The 25,020-nt window shown below is 43.2% G+C and overlaps 3 protein-coding genes across 6 annotated transcripts; all 3 read right to left on the reverse strand.

The window, feature by feature from the left end:
• Window positions 1–2,288: 2,288 nt before the first annotated feature.
• On the reverse strand, window positions 2,289–4,357 carry LOC135934077 (interleukin enhancer-binding factor 2). The gene is made up of 8 exons (XM_065475591.1): window positions 4,062–4,357; window positions 3,859–3,987; window positions 3,633–3,801; window positions 3,387–3,549; window positions 3,208–3,328; window positions 3,043–3,154; window positions 2,752–2,907; window positions 2,289–2,693 (listed from the first exon to the last, which is right to left on the reverse strand). Exons 1-8 carry the CDS (start codon window positions 4,221–4,223, stop codon window positions 2,536–2,538), a joined length of 1,170 nt encoding a protein of 389 aa, XP_065331663.1. The 5' UTR covers window positions 4,224–4,357; the 3' UTR covers window positions 2,289–2,535.
• Window positions 4,358–4,791: 434 nt separating this feature from the next.
• Window positions 4,792–19,506, reverse strand: LOC135934074 (zinc finger protein Xfin-like). Of its 4 annotated transcripts, XM_065475588.1 has the most exons (16): window positions 15,747–16,010; window positions 12,774–13,181; window positions 11,336–11,829; window positions 11,085–11,207; window positions 10,770–10,964; window positions 10,232–10,704; window positions 9,474–9,845; window positions 9,232–9,415; window positions 8,767–9,174; window positions 8,502–8,711; window positions 8,310–8,440; window positions 7,819–8,197; window positions 7,525–7,678; window positions 6,999–7,470; window positions 6,159–6,567; window positions 4,792–6,098 (listed from the first exon to the last, which is right to left on the reverse strand). In XM_065475588.1, exons 2-16 carry the CDS (start codon window positions 13,156–13,158, stop codon window positions 5,187–5,189), a joined length of 5,301 nt encoding a protein of 1,766 aa, XP_065331660.1. In that variant the 5' UTR covers window positions 13,159–13,181; window positions 15,747–16,010; the 3' UTR covers window positions 4,792–5,186. The 4 variants fall into 4 exon arrangements, with proteins under 4 accessions (XP_065331660.1, XP_065331657.1, XP_065331656.1 ...); XM_065475585.1 differs by lacking the exon at window positions 15,747–16,010 and adding an exon at window positions 19,316–19,506 and having other exon boundaries at window positions 6,999–7,678; XM_065475584.1 differs by having other exon boundaries at window positions 6,999–7,678.
• Window positions 19,507–20,917: 1,411 nt separating this feature from the next.
• Window positions 20,918–24,891, reverse strand: LOC135934076 (dnaJ homolog subfamily A member 2-like). The gene is made up of 7 exons (XM_065475590.1): window positions 24,720–24,891; window positions 24,100–24,392; window positions 23,603–23,683; window positions 23,347–23,545; window positions 22,850–23,123; window positions 22,647–22,774; window positions 20,918–21,908 (listed from the first exon to the last, which is right to left on the reverse strand). Exons 1-7 carry the CDS (start codon window positions 24,786–24,788, stop codon window positions 21,720–21,722), a joined length of 1,233 nt encoding a protein of 410 aa, XP_065331662.1. The 5' UTR covers window positions 24,789–24,891; the 3' UTR covers window positions 20,918–21,719.
• Window positions 24,892–25,020: the final 129 nt, after the last annotated feature.

Genomic DNA, 25,020 nt, shown 5'->3' on the forward strand with positions numbered 1-25,020 from the left:
GGAGACCTCAACGAGCACGATGATATATTATGATATTACGGACCTACATGTCGAGCAAAGTGACATTCGTGACGCACACAAAGCGAAAATTACTCAATTTTGGGGTTGAAAGCGGAATTGAAAAGTCTATTAGTATTCCTGTTTGTGCTTTTCAGACCATAATTATTTCGTATAATCTGCTGTATGACCCTGCAAATGACTTTTCTCTTTTTTTAGCTTGCTATCTCACGCACTCATTTTGTGCCGTGTGATGTAAAGAGCCCTTTTGTTCCACAAAGGGAATATGAAGTAGACATTTGCCTTCAATTAACGTTATTGTTGGATAATAAGCTCATTGTGTAAATAAATTCTCTGATTTCTTTCGTTCTATTCTGCAAATAAATGTAAAAACTTTATTTGGTAATTTTTTGTGTGTAAAATAAATCTATTTAATTTCTCATCGTTTAAAGGTTTCATTTTAAACAAAACTCCCCTTAAATATTCCCATAGCTTGCAAATTAATTACAAATATTTTCTCGTTCAATTTTGACAGGATGCAAAATTAAAGTCGTTTATGCGGTTTTTGCATGTCATTAGCATCAATAATGGATAACACTGGCGCGGCTGCGAGAAACGCAAATATTTTTTCATGTCAAAGTTGTTTACAGATCATTATCAAATTTTCAAGCAAAACAGAATACAGGATTGCTGTTTAATAGTAATCCAGCAATGCGGCGCTGGTTGAAATCATCAACAACATTAAAAATTAGGCATGTCGTCATATCACGAATTCGGAACGTTTGTATTTTTTCCCTCCATATCACAGAGTGCGTGTCATGAAAACGCTCGGTCACTCACACTGGCACAGATTGCGGTGCGCAATTAGGGTAAATTGAATGCAGCTACCTCACTATCTGCTGTTTATTTTTCAGCATTTTGCAACAGAAATTATGTTCCACAATAGAGTAAAATATTAAACAGCTCGTTGAATTTACCGAGGTAACCACATTTAACTCTACCAAAAAGACCATATCCTCGAGTGAATCAGCCTTTTCTGGCTCACACAAACAACGTAACGAATTTTTCTCTGCTCAGACACAGAATTTCTAAATTGCTGAAATATTAATGAGGTTTCGCGGTCTACCCTTTTCTCTCTGGTACTGTTTTGTTTGTTAAAGCAGGTCGATGTATAGTTTTGCCTCTATTTTGTTTATGTTTGCTGCTGAAATTCTAGAAACTCTCTAAATATTTGCATATACCAAATGAAACGAGGAGCGCACAAGAAAATTAGCTGGCATAAGTAGCGTCCCGTGGGAATTCAAGGCTGTCTGGCAACTTTGCAGATTAATTATAATTGATCCTGCGCATAGCAAACTGACAACCCTATCCTAATGTATTATTTTCAGGCTCGGAGAGTTGCAGAATGAACGAGAGGAAGTGTCTCTCTTAAATTTTTAATAGCATAACGCGTCTTAAACCCTTGTCGCAGCCGGTTGCTAGGAGAACGCAACCCGCGCCACCAACGGAGTCAGCGGGTTGCATAAACTGCACCTCCGCCGCTCTCGACGGGCAATTCGCGTCGAGTTTAGCCGAGTGTTTTTGCTGGGGTGTCGCATGCCTAAATAAATTGGGTGCGGCGGCAATTTAATCTACGCTCGTACCCTTGAACTGACGGCAAATGATCTAAGTCATTAAAGTTGAGTATCCATTTCAAACGTGATCAAAAGCGCGTCGTACAAACCACTATGACCCACTAAAGCTATTATGATATTGCACTTCATCACGACTGAGAGTGCGATCGATAAAAAGAAACTTCAATGCGAAATGACTCGGGTTTATTATGAGAACACTACCCACTTGTTATACATACGCAGAAGCAGAGAGCAGCAGGTCTGCTAATCGCTGTAATTATTCCAAGTGAATAAACAAAATGTTGCGCTTTACTTTTTTGCTTTTCCAACAAAGAGGAAGAAGTACGAATGACCAGCTGTGATGACTTTTTGTTGGTTTAACTAATTCATTAATCGGCAAATGAGAGTGGCAACTCATTAAATAATTTAAGGCCGCAGAAAATTAACACGGCTATCATATACAAATTTTGACAGGAAAAATATTTAATTTTAGAATGCGCTAAAAAGAAATTGACTTTTACAAAGGAATATTTTAGTTTTTTAGATCAGATGTATTTATATATTTATAGCCTTATTAGCAGCAATAACGATGTAGATTACGTATTTTTCTTCTATGCTCTTTATTTTGGGGTGATAGGTATCAAGGCAATAGCTTAATTGAAAAATACACCTTATGACGATTTTAGATTGTAATGATTAAGAACCATCCTTACTCATTTTAGTTTTATTTGAGGGCGATCACTGCTGATGAAATTTTAAATAATTGATAATTCAAATGGAAAAATTTGAAAATTACTTGATAGTTTTTTTGTTACATTTCAACTAATCAAATCATGATTGTGTCTAATACCAATTAGATATTGTAAATTTGCAACACACACTGAGCCACATCTATCGCTAACTTCAAAGATTTCAGTTTTTATAACTATGCTTGATCTGTTGTTTCCATCTCCTCATAGGCGTTGTCTGCCTCCATGTCCTCTGTGCATTCGTCCTCCTCTTTCTTCTCTGGCGGTTTTTCGTAGCACATTTCCAGTGGCGCCATGTTGATATTATTCCAAACTGTTGGTTCGCTAAGTATATCTGCCCAGAAAAATTGACAAATTAGAAACATGTTAGAGGCAAAAATTAAAGAAAATACCTTTCTTAGGGATTTCTAATCCGAGAATGACTTTGTAGCCTCCGTGCTGTAAGAGTCTCATTAGCGTCTGGCAAGTGAGACACAAAACATCTTGCTGCTCAAGAGTCAGAGCTGTGTGTACACGAACAGTGCCTCCTTCACATGGGTCAGGAATTCCTGCGAGAAATAATTATTTCACACATATTTCAGCACCTTAGCTACTAAGCACAGTGATTGAAACTGACAGGCACTCGAATTCTGTTTTAGGAATAATTCGAAGAACAGAAAATATCAACTGCAAATCAAACTAACCTGCTGATCCAGGTAAGAAGAGTCCCCCTGCCAGCAACTGCAGTACCCTTCGGAATGCAACATTGATGGGCAACGCTTGCCGACTAGGGTTGTACATGACAGAGTAGTGAGCCTGGAGAAATATTCAATTTGAATCATTGGAAAAAACTGGCTGTTTAATCTTACAAGGAGATCGATCATCCATGGAGTGAGCGGAGAGAGTCCCTCAAAACGCGACCGCATGTCTCTCAGAACTCTGATTAAAACCTTTACTGATGAATGGTGCACGTTGTCCTCGAACCAACGTCTGCAACATTAAATTTGGCAAACGAATAAAGCTGCGTCAAAAGTTTTTCATTTATTACATGTGTCTTATAGCGGCCAAGTTTCGGCACAAAATTTTAGGGTCCATGTGCAGCTCAGGGTTTAATTTTCTCAGATTTGGTGGAATTGTAGTTATCAGGACTCGCACAGTCACTTCCCCATTGCTAATGTCGAAGCCGTATTCGCTAATTGCACACGTCAGAACTGTAAAATAAAAATTCAATGAGGACCGAAATTCAGGCAATAAATCTCTAGCAATTAGAAAGTTCAACCTGAGTGATGCATACCTTCATCTGGTTCCTGAGCCTTCAGGTCCTCATGGACTTTGGTAGCAAGAGCTTCCACCGATTCCCTAGTGGGGAGAGTTTTAAGTATGATCACCATGTCCGCCACTGGATTTCCTATCATCATAGTGCCCTTCTTGAATGAGCCGACCTGCCGCACCTCAGCTAGTTGCTGCAAAATAGGCTGAGCTGTTGCCACATTCATTTAAAATTTATTATGATAGCTTACGCAAGCGTCAAAAGTTCCAGGGGTCACGACGATAGCGTCTACCACTGCTTGAAGTTTGGTTACCAAATTCAGCACCGCAGTTTGCTCCTGAGTTGCCGGCGTGAGGTCGGTGCTCTTTTTCAGAAGGGCCTAAAACGGGTGTAAAATAATATGTACATATAATTAAAACTGCACTCTTGAATTTTTGTTGATAGATGGCAAACCTCAGTGAGCGCTGTTTCATCTGGTGCTGAGGTGACTCTGGGGAAGGCGGACTCGCAGAGAATCAGGTCGAAGGGAAAACGTGGAACAAATGGGTTACTGAATTTCGCCGGCCCTCTCCTTAGAATGCCTCCACGGCCCATACCGCGCCCGCGACCCCTCATTTTGACTAAGAGAAAGTAAAGGCAAATACTCGATATGCGATCTGATGATTGGAAACTCAATAGAAGCAAGAATAGCGACCAAATGTGGTAAAAACAACTCAGTTAGAGAGATGCTAGCTGATGCAGGTCCTCAACCATAATAAAAACAAATTTGTGTGATGTTAGTTGCGCATGTGTACGATAGTGCTCCATCTTGAATTACAGGCCGCGCCAGAATCTTTACGAAGTTTGAATCTTTTGAGGTTCTATTTCTGATAAGGTCACGATCAGGATTACACAATCTGTGAATTTATTTTTTCCTATTTACAAATTTTTATAAACTCGTTTTTAATGAAAATCTATAGGAATAAATTAAAAATCTTAATGCGTATAATCGACGATTAGTGCATTTTTTGTATGGTAGACTCACCATTTTCGCCCAACTCACACTTCTCGCTAGGATACGAATTAACATTGATTCTTCCCATCAGAGCGAGATGTGTGAGTGATCGGAAAAGCGTGAGTCGCCTATAGTTACATTTTCAATCAAACAAAGAGTAGGTTAAATGGTGAAATGATAAGCTTGGAGTAATATTTTTTGTGTATTATTTACATCATTTATTTTATATGAAGCTAGCATAACCTTTGAGCAGCGTGTTTGTGAACTTTGTACACTACTACTACAATTTAAATACATAACTTGTGCAAAATGTACATTCAAGATAATAATCATTTAGTAGCAATCATTTCCTTGTTTTCTTAAATCCAATGCTTCTATAATACACTTTGATTTTGTCGTAAAACCAAGACTAACTGTCTTCCAGCTAATGGTAACCACAACTGAGAAATTTAACTTTAAAACGTTCTTCATCAACGCTGAAGTGGGAATGAGATTTAATGTCTTCATTAAGCCACTCACGAAAAGTTTCTCACTCTTAGTAAATACTTGTTTGCACTAGGGTGTTTTTGATTCTCAACATCTCATCACAACAACTGAGCAGCTTGCTCCTTCCTCGCGAGCATTTCCTGCTCGTACGGCACCACATTGCCAGTCCTGAGATCAATGAATTGACAGTCCTGTTCATTCTCATCATCACTGTTATCGGGTTGGGGCTGCGCCTCGCTCAGCTTGCGCACCACCAGCCTACCCTCAGCAGCCTCCTCCTCCTCCTCATCATCATCCGGCTGGTCCAGCTTGGTGGCCCGGATCTCCATGTCGTCGTAGCTGGTAAAGGTGACCGCCCTGCGGCTGTTGGGCATCTTGCGGGCCCTGAAGTGCAGCAGCAGATGTTCCTGCATGTCCTGCTGAGTTGCGTTGGCCAGGTCACAGTAGCAGCACGCATACTTCATATCTGATTGGCGCTGGTGCAGCCTTAGGTGCTGCTCCACTTGGTCGCGCCGCTGGTTGCAGTACGGACAATTTGAGCACCAGAAGGTGGGCGTTGTCGCCACCGCCATCTCAGGCGTTGTCGGAATCTCAGACTGCTGCTGCTGCTTGCGCCGCTCCAGCATCATCATCTGTTGCTGTCTTTGCACCGAGCCGAGACTGGCCGCGTTTGGCTTTGTCACCAGCACCACCTCAGGCTCATGCAGCACCTTGAGCGTTTCATCGTCCAAGTCGTCCTCGTCGGCTCCCAAGTCCATCAGCTCTGGCGGCTTCTGGCTCTCGTATTGCTCCTGCATCTGCTGTTGCTGCTCCAGCAGCTTCTGCTGCTGGGCCTGATCGTTTGTGTCATGCTTCTTTGTGTGCTGAATGAAGTTGGCATAGTATTTGACCGAGTAGTCGCACCGCTCGCACTTGTACTTTTGCTTTGAGCCGTGCAGGCTGAGGTGCACTTTGTACTGCTCTCGCTTCTCAAACGCCGATGGACACTTGTGGCACTTGTAACGTTTTTCCTAAATATCAGAAACATGATATTGTAGCAAAAAAATTATTTAAATTAATTTTTTACAAACCTTCAGTTTGCCATTCTTCATATAGGTCGGGTAAATGAATTCAGGACTGCCGTGCATCAGGGTGCCGAAGACGGGGTCGGCCGGGAGCGAAATATGAGGCACCTGTGGTTGCAGTTGCGGCACCTGGGGTTGCATTTGAGGTACCTGGGGCTGCATTTGAGGTACCTGGGGCTGCAGTTGGGGCATTGGCCGCGAAATGACAGGCGGCGGAGAGGCCATCTGCACGGTGGCCGGCACAATGTTAGGAGGGTCGTCCCGCAGGTCTTCGTTCTCCTTCTCATCATGCACCACTTCGTGACGCACGAGGTTGCCTAACATCTTTACAGAGTAGTCGCACTTAGAACATTTGTATGGGCCGTTTCCACCGTGCAGGGACAAGTGGTACTGCAAAGCCACAGCTTTGAAGAACCTGTAATCAAAATTATTTGATATTTTAGTAACTAAAATTCATCAACTTTCAAAAGAACGTGTAATGCATATATTGTAGCGAATTTAATCAGCTGGAAGAATACGGTAAAACAATCTGCATTTTAGAAATTCATAATGTTTCATAAAAAATCACTGAGTATTATGAAAAGTAACTACGTGACTCATCAATTAATTCATGACAATAGGAATTTAAATTTAAAATTATTGATCCTCGTTTTCATTCATTTAATTGTACGGACATCCGTAATTTGATCAAATAGCTCAGCGCTCAGTTTTCGACCGGTGGTTCATGATAACTTCACGTAAATACATTGCTGAATGGCAAAAATTTGCTTATTGGATTGGGGTGACCACAGGGTTCCCGAACAATAACATGCTATGCATTATTCAATAATTCATAGGACACTTTACCTTGAGGGGCAAAGATGACAGCAGTGCTGTCTGGCTTGAGACTGACCAGGAGAGGTCTCCTGCTGCTGCTGCTGTGGCTGTACAACTTGATGCTGATGTTTCAGAATGGGCATGTCGCCCAAATCGTCGAGCTCGTTCACGACCCATATGTCGTCGCGTACAATGAGCGCGGGCTTGGGATGGTCCATGCTCTCCTGGTGGTTCATCAGCAGCAGAGCCGTACGGTCTTGGTACTCGGAGCAGTGCACCTTGTTGTGCGCGGCCAGATGCTGCGGCTGGCGCGCCGTGTAGTTGCAGTGGCTGCAGTGGAACTGCAGTTTCACCCTGTGGAAGCGCTTGTGTATGGCCAGCTCGCGCGTGAACATGAAGCGGCCTGGACATTGAGAGCAGAAGTAGACTAGCTGTTCGTCCGACTCCATCCTTTCTGGATTCACTTGGACCCCATTTGGCGAATTAACTTCGCCACTGTCGTCTGCAAGAAACGGTTGCTTGCAATTTTTTCCACTTGAGACAAGACCGGTCTTACTCTCAGACTGGGCAGCCGGGCTACCTTCCCTGCTGTCCAAGCTACCCTGATTATCCAGAGAGTGTTCGTTGCCACCAAGGTCTCGGACTTGATCGATATCAGGGCGTGATGGATCAACAAGGGCAAGAGCCTTCGGGTAAGAATCTTGGTGAACCTGGAAGATGGAATTTTGTGACTATTTGATTTAAGTTAAGATTCACTCCAACATTATTTTTAACAGTTAGCATCAGATATTAATTTTTCTCTCCACGGTTATATTGATTTTTTTTTTGGTGAGGGAAATTGGGAACTTACCTTGAAATGAGCAGAGAGCACGCCAGCATTGTTGCATGTGTAGTTGCAGTGAGTGCATGTGTGGTAGACATTAGAGTAGTCCGTCGCGCCCCAAACTTGGCGATTTGTGTGCATCTTTTCGTGCTCAACAATGTTCACCTTGCGGCTGTTGTTGTGTGGGCAGTGCCGGCACTTGAACTTTTTCATGAATTTGCCTCCCTTGGTGACCCAGAAAAGCGGCACTTCCTTCATGTTTGAGGTGTCTGGCACCTTTGGCGGCTTTGTCTCTTTTTGCGACGGAACAGAGGCCACCGACAGTGAGAATGTGCCAGACTGCATTTTGTTCATGAACTCCTCAGGGTCACTGACTCCATGGACAGACATGTGTGTGTACAATTCCCTATAAAAATAAACGAGAGGTAATTAAAAATGATTAAAATGCAAGGTACATCTTCTTCATTCTGACTGATTAAAAAAAACATGAAAAATTAAATAGTAAATATTTCACTCACTTCTTGTTGCTGACAAAGAATGGGCAAATGTAGCATTTGAAGTTAGCACCTGGCTGCGGCTGATGGTGGCTTTTGTGCAATTGGACTTCGTTCATCTTACCAGTAAACGGACACTTTTCACATGAGAATTTCTAAAAAAATGCACACAGAAAATTCAGACATTCATTTCTTCCATTCAAAATTAAAACATACCTTTGGTGTCACTGGCTCATGTTGCTGCTGCTGCTGCTTAGGATTGGTGTAATGGCTTCGAACATGTTCCAACACCTCTTCCTTGTTCATGCCTCTGTGGTTGCACTTCTTACACCGCCACACAAGCTTCTTGTTTTGTGGCAGTCTCTTTGGTTGCTTCACCTGAGAAGTTTCTGGCTGCATTGACCTTTCAAATTGTTGCATTGCAGACTGAAAAAAAATAGTTAAGCATAAACAAAAAAGATATAAACAACAGAAATCTCACCTCTGTGGGAGTCCTGGAAACAGAGGGCCGGGAAGGTATCTGGCTCTGCAGAACAGGCATCTGCTGTTTGACTGAGTTGGGTGATATGCGGCTTGAGACAGAATTTGGCAGCCCTTCCATGTCTGGTCCAGGCTGCACCAGCAAGTACATGATGTACTTGGCATATTTTGAGTAGTTACGCCGACTAGTGTCGTCATCTGTGACAAGCACTCGCGGTCGAGCGCCAGGCGCATGCTTTGGGTCCCGTGCACCCTTCAGTCTGATATGCTTAGCAACATCCCAGCGCCAATTGGAGCGGTAGTTGCACTGCGAGCAGCCAAAAGGCTTGCTGTTCAGGTGGCCCACGAAGTGGATGTGGAAACGAGATGCAGCACTCGCCCAGAAGTTGCACTGCGGGCACTTGTACACCTGGGGTGCATAAAAATATTTCAGAAAAATAACATTTATTTAAATGGTACTTGTTACCTTCGTGAACTGGATTTGCGATTCATGAGGGTTTGGAACCTTTTCTTCAGTTACACAGCCATAGCCTGGCGCGGTTTCGATTCCAACAAACACCTCTCCCAAGGTCAGTTTCCTTGGTTCCATATCATCTTCATCTGTATCAATTTTATCTTCCTCCTCACTATTGAGATTTTGAGCAGAAACTCTGAAAAAGCATTTACATTTGTAGATTTTTGACACTAAAAATATGTTATATACAATACCTTTCAATGGTGAGAGCAGGTTTGATATCCTTAGAAGCAGACCTCTGAGGCGACTTATCGTGATTCCAGTTAAAGTTCTTTGCAACAACAGGCATAAATTCCGCGCCCTTAATCTCCGTGATAGACACCTCCGGTGTGAGCTCCATCATGCGTGCTTTGCAATTCTCTATGTGGTTCCGCAGCTCTTCAAACTCTTCAAATGGCTGCCTGCAGCTTGCACATTGCAGTCCTGCAATTTCCTCGTCAGAATGGTCATCCGACGATTTCTGGTTGTCTGCGCCTGAGTCTAAAGCACCAGCATCCGAACCTCTAGCTTTGCTAGTGCATTTGCGCAGATGGACCATCAATTCCGCACTATTTTTACATCTGACCCTGTAGATTAATAGATGTCATCAGAACTGAAGCTTGTAATTAAAAACGCTAGTTTATAAAAAAAACATTATTTCATAAAGGGCAGATTAAAAATCTTTAAAGGTGCAAGTAAAATATTAGGTACAATTCTATGGGAAATTATCAATTTCCTGTATTTATTGTCAAAATAAATTTTAGTTAACTCTCTGCGAGAGTGAAGTAATTCAATCATCCTAAGTTGTATCGTCTTATTGGATTGAGCTACTTGAAAATGCAAAAAATTTTCTTTTGAATATCCAATCATAAATTTAATGATATGAACCTATATGAACATTAGAAAAACGCATTGATTGAAATGTAAATGGCAGTCCCAAAAGAAATTAACTGATTATGAAGCAGAATCTTACCCGCAGTGTTGGCAGCGTGTGGACGAGAGCCCAACTCCCTCAAGGAAGCTCCTCTGAGCAGCTTCTTCATTCTTGTGGGTCTTTTGGTGGTTAAGAGCCTCGTTGATCGTTTTGCTATCATGCCCGCAAAGGTTGCATTTAAGCTCCTGAGGCTCTTCATGCTCAACTTTTACATCCATCTTGTCCAATGTCTCGGGCGTCTCTTCTTCCTCCAAGTCCTCATCCTCAAATTCCTCCTTCCGGTTGAAGGATTCTTGCTCATCGTCCGATTGAGCAATAATGGAAGGTCCGCCAAAAATTGAGTGGCCCCCAGAGAGAATGTTAGCGGCCATAATATCAGCGTCAGATGGCGACGGAGAGGCGTGCTGAAGGGGAATCAGGTTTGGCATTGGACGTTTTTTAGGCTGCGGCACCGGCATTGCAGCTCCGTGCCGTTTGGCTTCATGACGCGCAAGGTCACCCGCAAAAAATGCCTATAAAAAGAAAACATTTATCAATTTATATGCCAAGAATACGGCTGGCTGTAGATTTTTCCTACCTTGTACTGGCAGAATCTGCATTTCAGGCTCCTGTGATAGACTTTCCCATTCTTGTGAAGCACATCATCTGGGTGCACAAAGTCTGACGCCGTGAAGCTCTTTTGCTGGCTTTGTTGTTTCAACTTGGGCATCGGAGCAGGCGGTGTATTCTTTTTTACTGGTGCACTCGTGGAGGGCGTCGGACTGTCTGAAAACTGTTGGATGCCAATGGTAAAACATGCATTTTTTTTCGAACGAGGGCCAATTAAGTAAATTTTATACATGTATATTGGAGGCTACAATTGAGGAAATGGCTTAGAAATGCATAAAAGTACCTCAAGATCGGCACTATTTTCGAAGTCCTCCTCTTCGTCTTCTGAGTAGGGATTTGGATTCGTGCCAATCAAACCTACATCCGACATTCTTAGCTCTGTTGATGGCGCATCACTTCCACCAACCTGTGAGGCAATATTACATAATTAGAACGATCTAAAAACTACCAGGCAGACCGAGACCAATTAGGCAAATTTAGAGCCAAATGAGTGGACGGTAATTTTTCTTGTCTCATTTATATATATAGTCTGACCTTGTTCCTGCGGTTGACACCCCTGAGGGCCTTCTGCTGGGGCGTGAGGTGGTGGTTCTGCACATGCACAGTAAGGCTCTGCTTGATGTCGGCGCGGAAGTTACATAGCGGGCACTTGAACTCGCCGTCGCCCTGGTGGTTGCGGTAGTGGCGGTCGAGGTTCCACTTGTAGGGCGTGCGGAAGTCGCACAAATCGCACTTTATCATCGGCATCGAGTGATACTTGACATGCTTGGTGAAGCGCGCTTTGAGGTGCGTCACGTAGTTGCATTTGTTGCAGCGGAAGAACTTCTTCTTGAAATGCGCGATCTGCTCATGCCGCTGCACCAGTGTCACGCTTGACGACTTGAACGGGCACTGCGAGCACTGGATCTCCTGTTGTCCGCCGTCCTCCACTGCGGCTGCCTCGTCGTCCAGCGACACGTCCTCCACCTCCATGCCGTCCATCTCCATACAGTCCTCCTCCATCGGGACGTCTATGTCACTTTCCTCCTCTGCAAACAAAGAGTGAAGATGACGCCAGGCTGTGAGAGCACAATCAAAGCTATTTTCGGAGAGTCGCGCGCAGCCATAGACCGCGGGGTCGCAGGAACCACGCGAGTGGCGTCAGGCGACGTGATACAAATACCCTCCAGCACGAAGGACAAAATATTGTAATTCACCGTGCTACTGGCAATAGGTGGGGAAACTCGTTTGTTGAAACGCGCAAAAGGATAACTGAGAGGAAATCGCCAAGTATTTCAAGTAAAATGGCATTTAAATTGTAAGACATCAAAGTATATTTAGAGGAAATGATACTGAAATACAAAACGAAAACATTGCACAAATTGCGAGATTTTGTGACAAATAATGATTTAAATTTATTTGAACTTGTGGTTGCCAGTTGCCAGATTTCAATTCTGAGACAAATACAAGATTAATAACAAAATATCAACACCCAAGGGTTGTTTGCTCTGCCATTGCAATTTGAAACAGACTGCATTCGGAAGAAGGGCGTAACTGTGACGCCAAAACTTGTCGAAATAAATTACGGGTAGGAGGATGACGTTCGTTTCAACTTTCTGTGACGAACATTGGAAATTTAAGTGAACAGTAGCATAAATGTAATTAACTTAGAAATCGAAGTAAAGCTCAAGTTCCTTCCGCTTAAGGTACATGGCTTTAATTCCACGTTTAAAAAATTTTGGTCTGAAAATTTTGCCTTCTTTTTATACACTTCTCGCTCACTAACACACCTTGTTTCTTTTTCCATAAGAATTTAATTGTAGCGAGAAGTAAAAGTGGTGGGCGAAGAGTGTATCTATTATTTACTAGTATTTTATATGAAGCAATAGCTAACACCTTTTTGAATAACTTTCTCTCTACACAATAGGGGCTGTTTTTTTTTAATCTTTGACTCACGAGAAACACAAAATATCAAAAGAAAATAGAAACTTGCCTTCTTCGTAGAGCTCTTGCCTTGGCTGAATGATATTGAGGTTCGGCGGTGACGCCTTGCGCATCATTTGCATCTGCTGTTGCTGCTGTTGGCGCTGTTGTCCGAGCACGTGCACCATGTGGATGTGCCGCTGCAGCTTCTGGCTATGCTTGCTCGCGTACACGCACTGGGGGCACTCATACACCTTGATGCGGGCTTGGTGAGTGTCGCGCAAGTGGTACAGATATGTGCGCGGGTTTTGCGTGAAGAAGTCACACTGAGCGCACGCGTAGTTGCGCTTGATCTTGCACTGAGGAAGGTCCTCGTCCATGTCGCCCTCCTCCATCTTTTCCTGGGCGTTTGAGGGTCCCGCTCCCGACATGTTGTGATAATCACGGTGGCTCATGGTACACAGAACAGTGGTTCAAACTGTGAAAAGACGAGTACAACGAAATTGAAAATGAGATACGCGAACTGGTGATTTTTCATGAAATTAAAATACGAGGTAAAAACGTGCCCCATCCGGTATCATCGCTAACCAAGAATTTGTAACTTAACTGCAACTTTTAAAATTTCAATGCATACAATATCTGACTAACAAAATACCGCGAAAGTATATTGTTCCGCGGTCGGTCAATCGTGTTTGTTTTTTTCCAACTTTATGGTTTTGGTGGGACTTCTTTTCACGCAATTCTCTGATAAATGGACGATGTCACGCGTTATGTTAAAAAGGTAAATAATCGTGAGGTGATTTTGAAAAAAAAAACACCAAAGAGAAATTTCAGTGCTGAAATGTATGTTTGAACAGATTTTAATTTAAGTTAATGAGCAACTTTCTATGTCGATTAATTATTTCTGACAAACTCAATTTTCAAGTGTACCGACGATATTCAAAGCACAACTAATTTTAACGATAATTTGTGCTTCAGAATGACATCAGAATGCAATTACAAAATGAAATGCTGTTCAAATAATTAACAACGCTGCCAAAGTGCCAAACTAATTCAATTAAAGAAAATCCGTGCTTCACCTCAACGTGTGCCCTACCAAATCGTTTAGGTCGCCGCCTTGTTCAATAACAGATGAGCAAACGCGAAGCAAAAAATGCGCGTGAGTCGCTTGGAAGCGCAAGGTGCGGGAATAACTCATCGCCGGCCGGACGATTTTTGATCGGAGCTGTGTGCCATGCTCCTCGTCAAACTGTCGAGCGCGGCGGCAGCGGCGACGACTAGCAAGCAGGCAACTCGCCTGACAGCCTCCGGGGCCGGTTGGCGGGGGAGGAGGGGGGCGCGGGGAGGAGAGGGAGCAGGGAAAAAGAAGAATGGTCCTCGAGCTTCTACCGCTGAGGGTTGTGGATAGAGGGCAGGCAGAAGAGCCGGCGACCGAGGCCGTAATATGGTACACCTCTCTGTGCGCAAGCTCTTCCCCAGGAGGCCGCGCTCGCTTTGGTCGCTTGGTCGGTGCTGGTCGTCGCTGCTTCGCTCGGAACACGTGATGCTGGTGTCGACCGACCGGCGGCGGCCCGGCCTTATCGATAACGACCGCAGCCAACTCTAACTCGCAGGCTGGCTGGCGTGCCACCGACCGACCAACCTCTGCAGTGCGAGAGATACCATAGCTCGCTCCGCTGATATAGAACCCAACCCAGAGATTATAACCTGCAGATGACGAATACGACACAACTTTTCTAGAACGCGTATATTTGTATAAAAAGAATGACAAAAGCTTGAGAAACCGCAACAATCGGTAGAGATTAGGGCAACTAGGTGCTGAGCCGAATTTTCCCTGGGAGCGGAAACCGCGTTTCAAAATATTTCCAGGGACTTTCGACGGATTTTCGACGGTTAAAAATAAATAACTGTGACCTACCAATCTTAATTTTCCACTTAAAAAATAAGCCCTTTCGCGTGAGTATCAGAGGCGGTCATGTGGCCATCCTAGCACCTTGAATCAGCGGTTGCAGGTGCGATTGGAAAGCGGCGTCGGCCGCGTCGGTCGGATCTAGTTATAGGTGGGCCCGTCGAGGCGAGGAACAGCAGCCATGCCGTGCACGCGGGCATGAGGGAGTCGCCGCATCAACAGAGAAACCCTCGGAATAGCTTGCGGAGCGCCAAGTTTTTAGTCATCCGTGACCTAAAGCAGGCGGCCGGCAGAGCGAGAGTGACTCGTCGCTCTGCCCTTCCACGTACACACACACACCAACCGAGTGTGCTTGCATATGTATGTACACACACGCAGCTTGAAGCTGGATTTACAAAGGCGGCGCCATCCGACTCGATGGCTGGCAACCGGCTCAGGGACGTAGCAGATGCGCACTTTCCTCTCGCCAGATCGCGCTCGATTTCGGGGCTAGAATCGATTTTTCAGGGAGGCCAGAGAAGCCCTCGGCAGGAAGTACTGCGGAGGGACAAAAACTGACAGAAATCGACGTGACACTAACATTTCAACAGATTGCACAAGGGTGCCTAGGGATGCCAGATGGCGAAACGCCCAATCAGGGCCGGAACACCTACATATACAGGGGTACACCGCGGGTAGTCTAGGGGTGGTGATTTCATCAAGAACAATAACGTTGGCGTTAAAATACAGCAGAGTTGAAATTAACTATAGCGGCCGATATATAAAAACACATTTTGTTATCATCGTTATTATTTAATTTTGATAGATCAACACCTTTAGTAATAATAGCTTTAAAGAAACCCTGATCCTCTATGGGCGCAACAATTATTTTTAAAACAAGCTTATAATTAATAATGACCGGACAGGTGGTTGCACGACTAATTGGTCAACGCTAGTGTAAAAAATAAAACAGCTTAAGAGAATTGTTACCAAACTCAACACTCTAAAACAAAAACAAAAAAACACCTGGCAACCCTAACCACGAGCACGGTCAACCTCTCGAGTACCTCCGCGCGGCTTACACCGCAGTAAAAACCGGAAAATTCATCGATCCCGAGGACCAGGTGCGGCCCTGGAGGGCAGGTGCATGCATACCTGAAAGCAGGTCGCGGCTGCGATCCGAGTGGGCAACGAAGACGAGGACGCAGAGCGCGAAACACCTGGTGCAGCGCGCGGCCGACTCGACACTGGCTGCCTGCCTGCCGCCGTCGATGGTGCAAGAACAAGATGGCTGAGGCCCTGCCTGCCTGCTGCTGCCGCCGCCGATGGACGGACACGCGCAGCCAGCCAAAGCCGAAGCTGGCTGGCTGGGCGGGTGAGCGGGCGGGCGGGCCGCGGCTCTGCACTCGCTGCTGCCTGCCTGCCTGCTCCCTTCACTTCACTTCTCTCTCGCTAGCTCTCTCTCTCTCACTCACTCGCTCGCTCGCTTGCTCTTCCTCCGCGGCTCTTTGCGTTGAGCAGAGAGGCTTCTGCCTTTGCTCTCGCGTGACGTCACGCCCGGCGAGCAAGGGACAAGGGCGTCGTGTTGATGTCGTGTACCACCGAAGTCGATTTGCTCTCGTCTGCAGAGCTGAGGCTTCTTTCTCTCGTTTGCTCGGCCAACCTGAATATAACGCCGAACGAGGCTGTGCCAGAGCACGCAGCAAGGAAAATAAATGATGAAAAGTGAAAGTTTACGCAGGGAGGGTTGACCAGGGGATCGCGCATGAAAAGAATGCTTTGTGTGTTTGGTGGATGTTTTAACAAAGGATGTTGACAAAGGTTTTTCTTCTCAAAATATATTTTCGAGGGGGGAATTGACCTGAGCGGCTCTAGCTCCCCGCAGGACGAACCGATTGGGAAATTCTCCCGCGTATCAACCTTGCTTTTCTCCCGAAAAGCAACCTTGCGACACAGTCCAAATAAGTATGACGAAACCAAACAACTTCAAAGAGCTATGCATGGTTTTAGAAAATTGAATTTTCGTTCTCATGTTGCTTTTAAGTAACTTTCCCTATTTCATTGATTCATATTTGCTATCTGCGCAAGAATGAAAACAATGTCCGTCCCATGTTCAAATTATAAATCAATATAGGCTACAATTTGCCACGATAGAAAAAAGCCGTGTTGTAAAACGAAATCTTGCTTTACGCGCCCCAAGTCTTGCATAAAGATGAATAAATTGGACACATTTTTAATTTTCTTGAGGCCAAGCAGCAAGCGAGAGCGAGCACAGCGGAGGACGACCGACAGTCGATTTCAGAGACGCTTCGCAGCTGGCAAACCCAAAGTTCGGCCAGCTGGTGAGGCGCGCCTGTCGAAGAATATAAAGAAATACGATTCCAACCGAGATCGAAACGACAAAAGGACGAGAAAAGCTGATTTTGGCGAGATTTGCGAGCAAAATTATCATCCACCCATTGTGAAATTAAATTTTGTCTTAAAAACCTTGCCTTCAAACGATAACATTCAGCACGAAAGTGGATTTTTAAGTTCAGGAGTTACTAATGCTGCCTGAGCGACAAACTTAAATTTTGCTGACCCCCGTGCCACCGACATCTGTGCGAGTTAGAGGCGCAAAATGCGAGTCGCCTCTCTAGTTACCAGCAGTGCGCGCGCGCGATCTAGGCCGAGGACCTTTCTGGTAACCAGGACACATATCTGACCGAGCTTTGTCGGCCTGCTGCAGAAATAAAACCATTTCGGGGCAGCGCGAGATAAAAAGCGACAACGCCTTAAGTCGCAGTGGAATTGGCCGGATCACGGCGGATGAAGCGAAAAACGTGGCAGCGAACGAACAACTATATATTTCGGAGGAAATAAGACCAACTCCGCTGAACATGAAACTGATTTGGCGCAAAGTTCAAGTGTCAACACTGAAAAGTCAGCGCACAGCTATCCGCCAGAGCACCAAATGCGACGCAAATTTATTCCAAATTCAGATTCATGCTTCCCCTGGCCGGCAGCCTAAGCTGCTTTTCATGGCGGCATGGAAAAGTCGTCAAAACAAGTATCTTGTCCGCGATTACATCATACTCACGCAGGAGCCATTTCGATTAAATTTTTAACTAATATCCTTTGGGAAAAACACGGGACCGGAATTAAAGCACAACTTAAATCGAATGTTTTCCGTATCTATCCAACGAAAGAAATCAATAACATCAATATTTCACGCGAAATCTCATCAAATGGGGAAAGTCTTGTAGACAGCGTGACGTGCGTGACGACAGGTGGTTTGTGCCCCGCAAAGTGTGGTCAGCACTGGAACATTTAATGGCGAACGCAGCCAGCACTCGCTTGGGCATTGGAAGCCCCTCGGCGCAGATATTATTTTGCTGCCAGAGTGACTACCTCGCCTCGCCGCTCCAAGGGGAGAGGGTCGGCATAGCTGGGTGGCTAGCGCATCATAGGGGGCTGTTGAACCCAAGGCCAGAAACCTTGCTCAAAAGGAGAACTCTAGTTCAAACTTACGGCCAGGCGAGGCCAACATATTATTTCACAATATACACCCTTGCTCAACATTCCTGGTCACTGTCAGTTTCCACAGAAGATTTTGAGACCCATGCTCACCCAAGTAGAAGCTTGAGAGAAGTACAATACCTCTCCTACAAAACGCAGGCATTTTCGTGTGTGTTCAAGGAATGTTAGAAAAAAAAACTGGTGGTATAATAGAATAGAATCTATACCTGTTTAGTTGTCAATGTATTTTTCCAACCACTGATTTACTGGCTATTTCAAATTATTTTGCAAAGGTAAGTGAAATAAATAAAAATAAACTTTTTAACTGTGCATGTATAGACATAAAAAAAGACACAACTGTTTATACAAATCTAAATTTAATATTGTTTTGTCTGTAATGTTTTTAAATCATGAAAAATTAACATCAATGTGATATTGACGGCCAGCAATTATTCTCAAAGTATAGATACTGTAACCTCGGCATGATAAATAATGAGTGTCAGCCAAAGATTTTTATAGTTCAGTGTTTGACAACCAAACACGCCAAATACAAATAAAATGATGTTTGAGTAAACTTTAAAATTAAATATTAAAAAATAATACGGGGCTATAATGAAACGTCAGCGTCGGAATGTGGTTTCGTTATGTGTATCTAGCAAGAAATTTAACCAAAAACGCTCATCCACCTCCGGATTCGGACCACCAGGAATCAGGAGTAACAAAAGGACAAAGGAAGTTTCATTTGGCCTGCCCCCTAGAGACCAGGAGTGTATTCACAGAAGAATTTCAGCCCATCACGTGAAACGAACATTATATTACTCATGAGCATTTCCACGTGTACCCCATACCGACATTTCTTTTCGAACATTCCTCGGACACTCGAGGGAAGTTAGATTTCCCGCCGACTGCGGCAAATTCTGTTCAACAGTCCCACTAAAATCCGCGTGATGCGTTCGTATGACTGTGATTAATGAAGGTCAGTCGAGAAAATCTCCGGTAAACAACAACCCGCGGCGACGATTCAAATGCTGCGCGCGTATTAGCGCGCCCGCGCGACTAGCAAATTCATAAAGCACGCTATCGAGGCCGAAAGGACTCTATCCGACGATAATTTCAGTATCCCTTTCCCCAGCGTACAATCTCGTGGGGCCCCAAAGGACCCCGCATGCTACCCGAAGCCCCCGGATGCCGGGGGTTGGCCGCGTCGGCCGGCCTGGTGTACTCACCGCCGAAGACGAACTTTTCCAAGGTGCTCCCTACTCGGCTTGCTGTGGCCAACTGGTAGAGCTTAGAGGAGAGGGCGTGCTAGCTCGCTGCTGCAGACGCAGACCTACGCAGGCCGGCTGCTCGCCGAGCCGCTCGAGAGGCAGCAGAGGTTGTTGGTTCGCTGGTTGGTCTGCAAGCCAGCCACAGCTTGTGACGTCACTCGCCAACCAATATTGATGTGCCGCTGCTTGCCGTTCTTCCTGCTGCTGCTGCAGGCGACCGCGCCGGGCGGAATATCCGCCGGCGAGAGGGCCACCACCCTGCAGAAAGCACGACACGTAAAATGTTCGCTGTCAGTGTGTTGAAATGAGCCCTTGATCTGCGTGAAAATAATACTCGCACGCGGCCGCAACAAGTAGTGCTGACCTTGAATAAAATTTCTGTTTGCTCTGCAATTATTTAGAAAAGGGTGTCTATTTAAATGTTTCCTGTTGAGAATAATTTATTTAAATATTTACGAAATTAAAAAGTACGCGACAAACGACAATTCCCTCTGATGAAATACTCATCGTTAAAAATTTGGCTCGACTCGACATAGTGAAAATAAATTCCATAAATTCACCAACCCCCAAACTTGCTTGAATTTGGTTTTGATTTGTTCATTACTCGTGTGATTTAATTATAACATTTTTCATTTTTAATCACACTTTAAGCAAACTAAAGCTCAGAGCAACGCACGTATTATTATCAACAGCCCCGAAAACCCAATAACGATAATATTATGCTAAGTGCCAGAAGAGTCGCCTTTTGTTGTGAACAGTGCGCACACAATTAAAAATTTCTTCAATAAATTTAATTAAAAGAGGATGTTTTGATACATATTTTCGACACTTCTTGATGGTGTCACCTGGCAATGGATTCTGGATAGAAAAATGGCATTCACGCATATAGAGAACATCCCTGGACAGCCAAGTCTCAACTCTTGTCAGTCGCTATTATGTATTTAAGGAAAATTCACAAAATGGTATAGTTTCTTGTTAGGTCGGACTGACAAGGCTTTACCTTGAACTATTAATCGCTACATTAATATAATAATAACAAATAGCCCAAACAACTATAAGAACACAAAATGGTGACGTGCTTTTGAGTGTAGTGAATGTTAAAAGATAAATTATAATTAACCTGTAAGAGTTAGTATAGAAATAATTGGACTTTTCCTTGTAGGTTGAAGTTGAGATTTTTATTTTTCTCGACTTGCTTCGGTTTAATTTCGCCCCATTTATGAGAACATAATACATTCGTCGTTAAAAATTGTCATAAAAATATTTCTTTACTAATTTTTAAAAAGAAAAAGGATTTTCACTTTATTTTTAAAAAGGTAACGTTTTGTAAATAATAATCCTACAAGGACAAGTCCAATTTTTCTTTGTGGTTTCTTCATCATCTGAAATGCTTACCTTGAGTGATAATTTCAAATATATTGTTTAAACAATCATAACTGTAATAAGGAGCCTTGCAATTAAAACCCAGTCACCCTTTGTTCACCAGCAGTATCAACATAACAAATTTTAACCCTCACCAAGCATGCTAAAGGAAATAGTTCTTGAAATGAAAAATTGCAATTTACTTCAGTATTTTATTACGACAAGGATTCAGTTTTAATTGAATTCTTTTTGTTACCGGTTTGAAATCACTGACACAAAGGCTATGAAATAAACAAACAATCTCTGGCCTAGGTAATATAAGAGGTTAAGAGCTCAAATTTATTGGTTTGAGCACATGTTGGCGGTCTATAATACGTTTGGTTTAGCTTTCGCAGCAGTTGTTCTAAGTCAATAATTTTTTTTTGCTTGTTTCATTCCAATACAGTTGACCACAAAAGATAATATAAATCATAAATAACCTGTCTGATTTTTTAAGACTTGAAAATGGTTTGTTGCAGCGAAATCTTCAATAAAAATACATCCAAATTGTGATCTTTAGACTCAATAGTGGGAATAGATTTTGTAAAATTATGAATGCCAGTTAAATTATTTAAGAATTGTGATTTGGTTGAAAGACTCTGCCTGATCAATAAGGGACTTTTCTGTTTTGAATTTTTGCCCTTTCCTCACAGTTTACAACAAATTTGATTAATCGTGTACCACAGAAAATTTAACTAATGCATAAAAAATCACCTTTACAGTTCAATTTTGAAAAAATAATATACCATGTTGCGCAAAGCCAAACTAAATGTATTAGATGTTTTCCTAAATCTATGGTTGCCAACATTGAGCAAACCCGAAATGAAGACTCAATAAGAATATGAGAGCCTGAAAGCCACACAATAAGAAATTGTGTCGATTTAAGTGTCCTTGAAGTGCATCTGCGTGTATGTGTGTGTGTGTGTCTCTCTCTCCCCGGTTGGGACAGAATGAAATAGGGCTACTGATGTGCGCATTGGATGCCCCCTGGCCCAGCGTGACCTTCGTCGTCATCGTCATCGTAAGCCTCAGTGCTGCGATTGCCGCGCTCAGACTTTTCAAATGGATCGTAGTCCATCAATACCACTTCCTCAGCTTCGCCAGATGGAATTACCTCTGGAGGTCTTTCCGGTAACAAGGTCTCTAGCAACTGTGAAACAAATGATGGTAACCTTGAATTAAAAAATGACATTGTTTGCAGCCTAGCAGGTACCAAGTCCTGATAAAACAGGGAGTTCAAGAGAGGATAGTAGAGAGTTTAATTACTCTCAATAATTGGACTGGGTGTGTTCCTTTAGAAATTATTAGCTTTTCAACTAGACTTGTCGACGACTTACAAGAGGAGAGGCAAATTCATGATTTAAAACATTTTCTTACACTACCAGAAAGTCTTAAAATTAACAAGCAACAATAAAAATTTCTTTAATATCGTTCAACAAGTAAAAAATCATAACATTGCGATTATTTAGGTTATGTGCCAAGCACCCACATCAATGCATCAGTTGTGTAATAAGTTGCTAACTAGTAATTTACTTACCAACTGAACATTTATTAGATAATGTATATTTTGAATTAAGATCTGGAATTTTCAATAATTTCTTTTTCATTCCAAATAAAAATTGTAGGAACTTCCATTAAGCAGACAAATATGAAAAAAGTTCGCAGTCTGAAAAAAAACGGAGATTATTTGCTGATTTGGGAAAAAAGGTGGTGGAAAAAAATCGGACAGAAAAAATATCAAAACTAGTGTGTAACAATCCAACCTGTCCTAAGTTTTGAAAAATTTATATTTGTAAAAATACCTCCCCAACCTGTTTCATTATAATATTTTGTTAACTTGAGTACAGACAAGAGATTAAATGTGCATTTAAAAGGGAAATAATATTACCTTAAGTTTATCTTCGTCAGCAAAGTTATTGCTAGGGAATGTGACGTCAAACTTAATGTACAAGTTTCCCTTTTCAAACGGGTTTTTGTACTGCGGCATGCCTTCTTCTTTGATGCCCTTCAAGTCACCTGCAACAAGAACCAATTGTAAGCAAGAACTCCAATAACAAATATCATACCAAATTGGGTTAAAATTTGATTTACCTGGTTTGATAACTTCTCCTGCCGGGTGTCTGACAAGCAATTCCCTGCCGTCAAGATGCTTAACTACGAGAACAAATCCGCAGAGAGCTTCAGTAATGGAGATGGTGTGGGTCATGACCAGATCATCGCCAGATCGTTGGAACTTGTCGTGGGGTTTGGTCTGCAGCAGGATAATGACATCCCCTGGCTCAATGCCTGGCATCTGGTCGCCTTCGCCTCTCAGAGTGATTTTCTGACCATCACGCATTCCCTTGTCAACGTGCGCTTCGATAACCTATCAAAAATTATGGAAAATTGTTGAATGCCTCTGCAAATTCCAAGTGAATCTAAACAAAATAATTTACAAAAATGTACATCTATTGGAAACTTCACAACTAAGCAGGAACAAAATAACTGTTAGCATGGCTTTCAAATATTTTATTTTTATCAAAGCAATTTACCGCTTTCTTTGAACCCACTGAAACTTAATATTATGGTGACTGGTTTGTTTATTCTACCTTTGACTCCTTGATGATCTTCTTGCCTCGGCACACCTGACACCTGTCTTTCTCGGCCATGACCTCGCCCTCTCCACTGCAGTCAGGACAAATGCTCTGTATCTGCTGAGTCATGCCTGGGCCCAGCTGACGGAAGGAAACCTTTCGCCCGCATCCACGACATCCCCGGCAAGACTGCACTTGGCCTGTTCCTCCCCTCCTGTCAAATTGATGTAAAGGATGAGTTTACTTATTAGTTTCCCTGATGTTTACTGACCCATCACAGGATTTGCATATGACGCTCTTGTGGATCTGTAGTTTTGAAGTCTTTCCATTATAAAGATCTTCTAAGGACACTCTGCAAAGAGATGTTTAAAATTACATTTACATAATGCCTTCAACCTCACACTGTCAATATCCTTAAATAATATTGTGACTTTTGCTAGACTCAGAAAGATATCAGATAAATTAAGTATTGACAGGCTTTTTAGTAAACAATTAGAAGCAACCGGGACATTAAAATGGTTGCTTGGATAGAAATGAAAGTTTTGCTCAAAGCACTTCAAACAGCAAGTTTTCAGCATGTTCCTAAAAATAAATGCAATTTAAGTGACATGTAAATTAAAACCCACTAATATTCTTTTTAAAAGGTGGCTCTAGTATCTATAGCTTGAAATTATTTTTTAAATAACAATGAGAGTCATGTGAGTTGAAGCCAACTTTACGAGCACCCTCATTTTTAGTGCTTAAAAAATTGTGGAATGTTGTGCTCACTTGAGTGGATGAACTGTGTCTTCACCGCGAGCTCTGCGTCGCCCTCCTCTCATGCCTCCCATGCCAGGCATGCCAAAGAGTCCTCCGCCAAAAATCTGTGAAAAAATGTCGTCGGGGCCCATGCCGCCATGTTCGTGGGCCCCTTCTTGGATGCCCTTCAGTCCATACTTGTCATAGACTTCGCGTTTTTGCTTGTCGGACAGGATTTCATAAGCGTATGAAATTTCCTTGAAGTGATCACCAGCTTCAGGGTTCTTGTCTGGATGGAATTCCATCGCCAGCTTCCGATAGGCCTGAAAAAAAATTCCCGAGTTAACGAGGTTACCTAAGCACTAACGTAATAATTATAGACAACGGTGATGACGGCGGCTCATGCCAATAATATCAAACTGCCGATGACGTTTCACACTTCGACCCAAAATTATTTCGATACATAAATTGGCTGAATCATCGCGGCAACAGCACTTTGGTTCGGCCTTGGTTTGTAAAAATGTGTAGATACCCTGATTGCCTCTCAAGTCATTGGCAGACCTAGCTTGTCCCCCACGAATTTAAACCGAGCTTCCGACATCATGGAAACAGCAAAAAAGAGCATTCCCAAGTCAAATTTTCGGTCTTACCTTTTTGATTTCCGAATCGTTGGCATTTTTTTTGACGCCTAAGATGTTGTACAGGTCTGGTTCGGCCATTTTTACCCTTTGCCTTCGCAATGCAATGCACTGCAGAGCACAGAAAGGAGAGAAGTGGCAGAAGCAGAAACGGCTCTGATTGCAATAATCGCTAGTGGTGCTAGCATGGTGTGTGTATCATGGACTCAAGGAGCGTTTAGAGCATGGAAGCATCCTCTACAGAGAAGCTCTTAGATACGCTTTGACTGGCTTCGACACGCCCACTTCAGCTTTCAACTAAACAAATAATACT

This window comes from Cloeon dipterum, chromosome 1 (assembly GCF_949628265.1).
Source record: "Cloeon dipterum chromosome 1, ieCloDipt1.1, whole genome shotgun sequence".
NCBI classification, from domain to species: domain Eukaryota; kingdom Metazoa; phylum Arthropoda; class Insecta; order Ephemeroptera; family Baetidae; genus Cloeon; species Cloeon dipterum.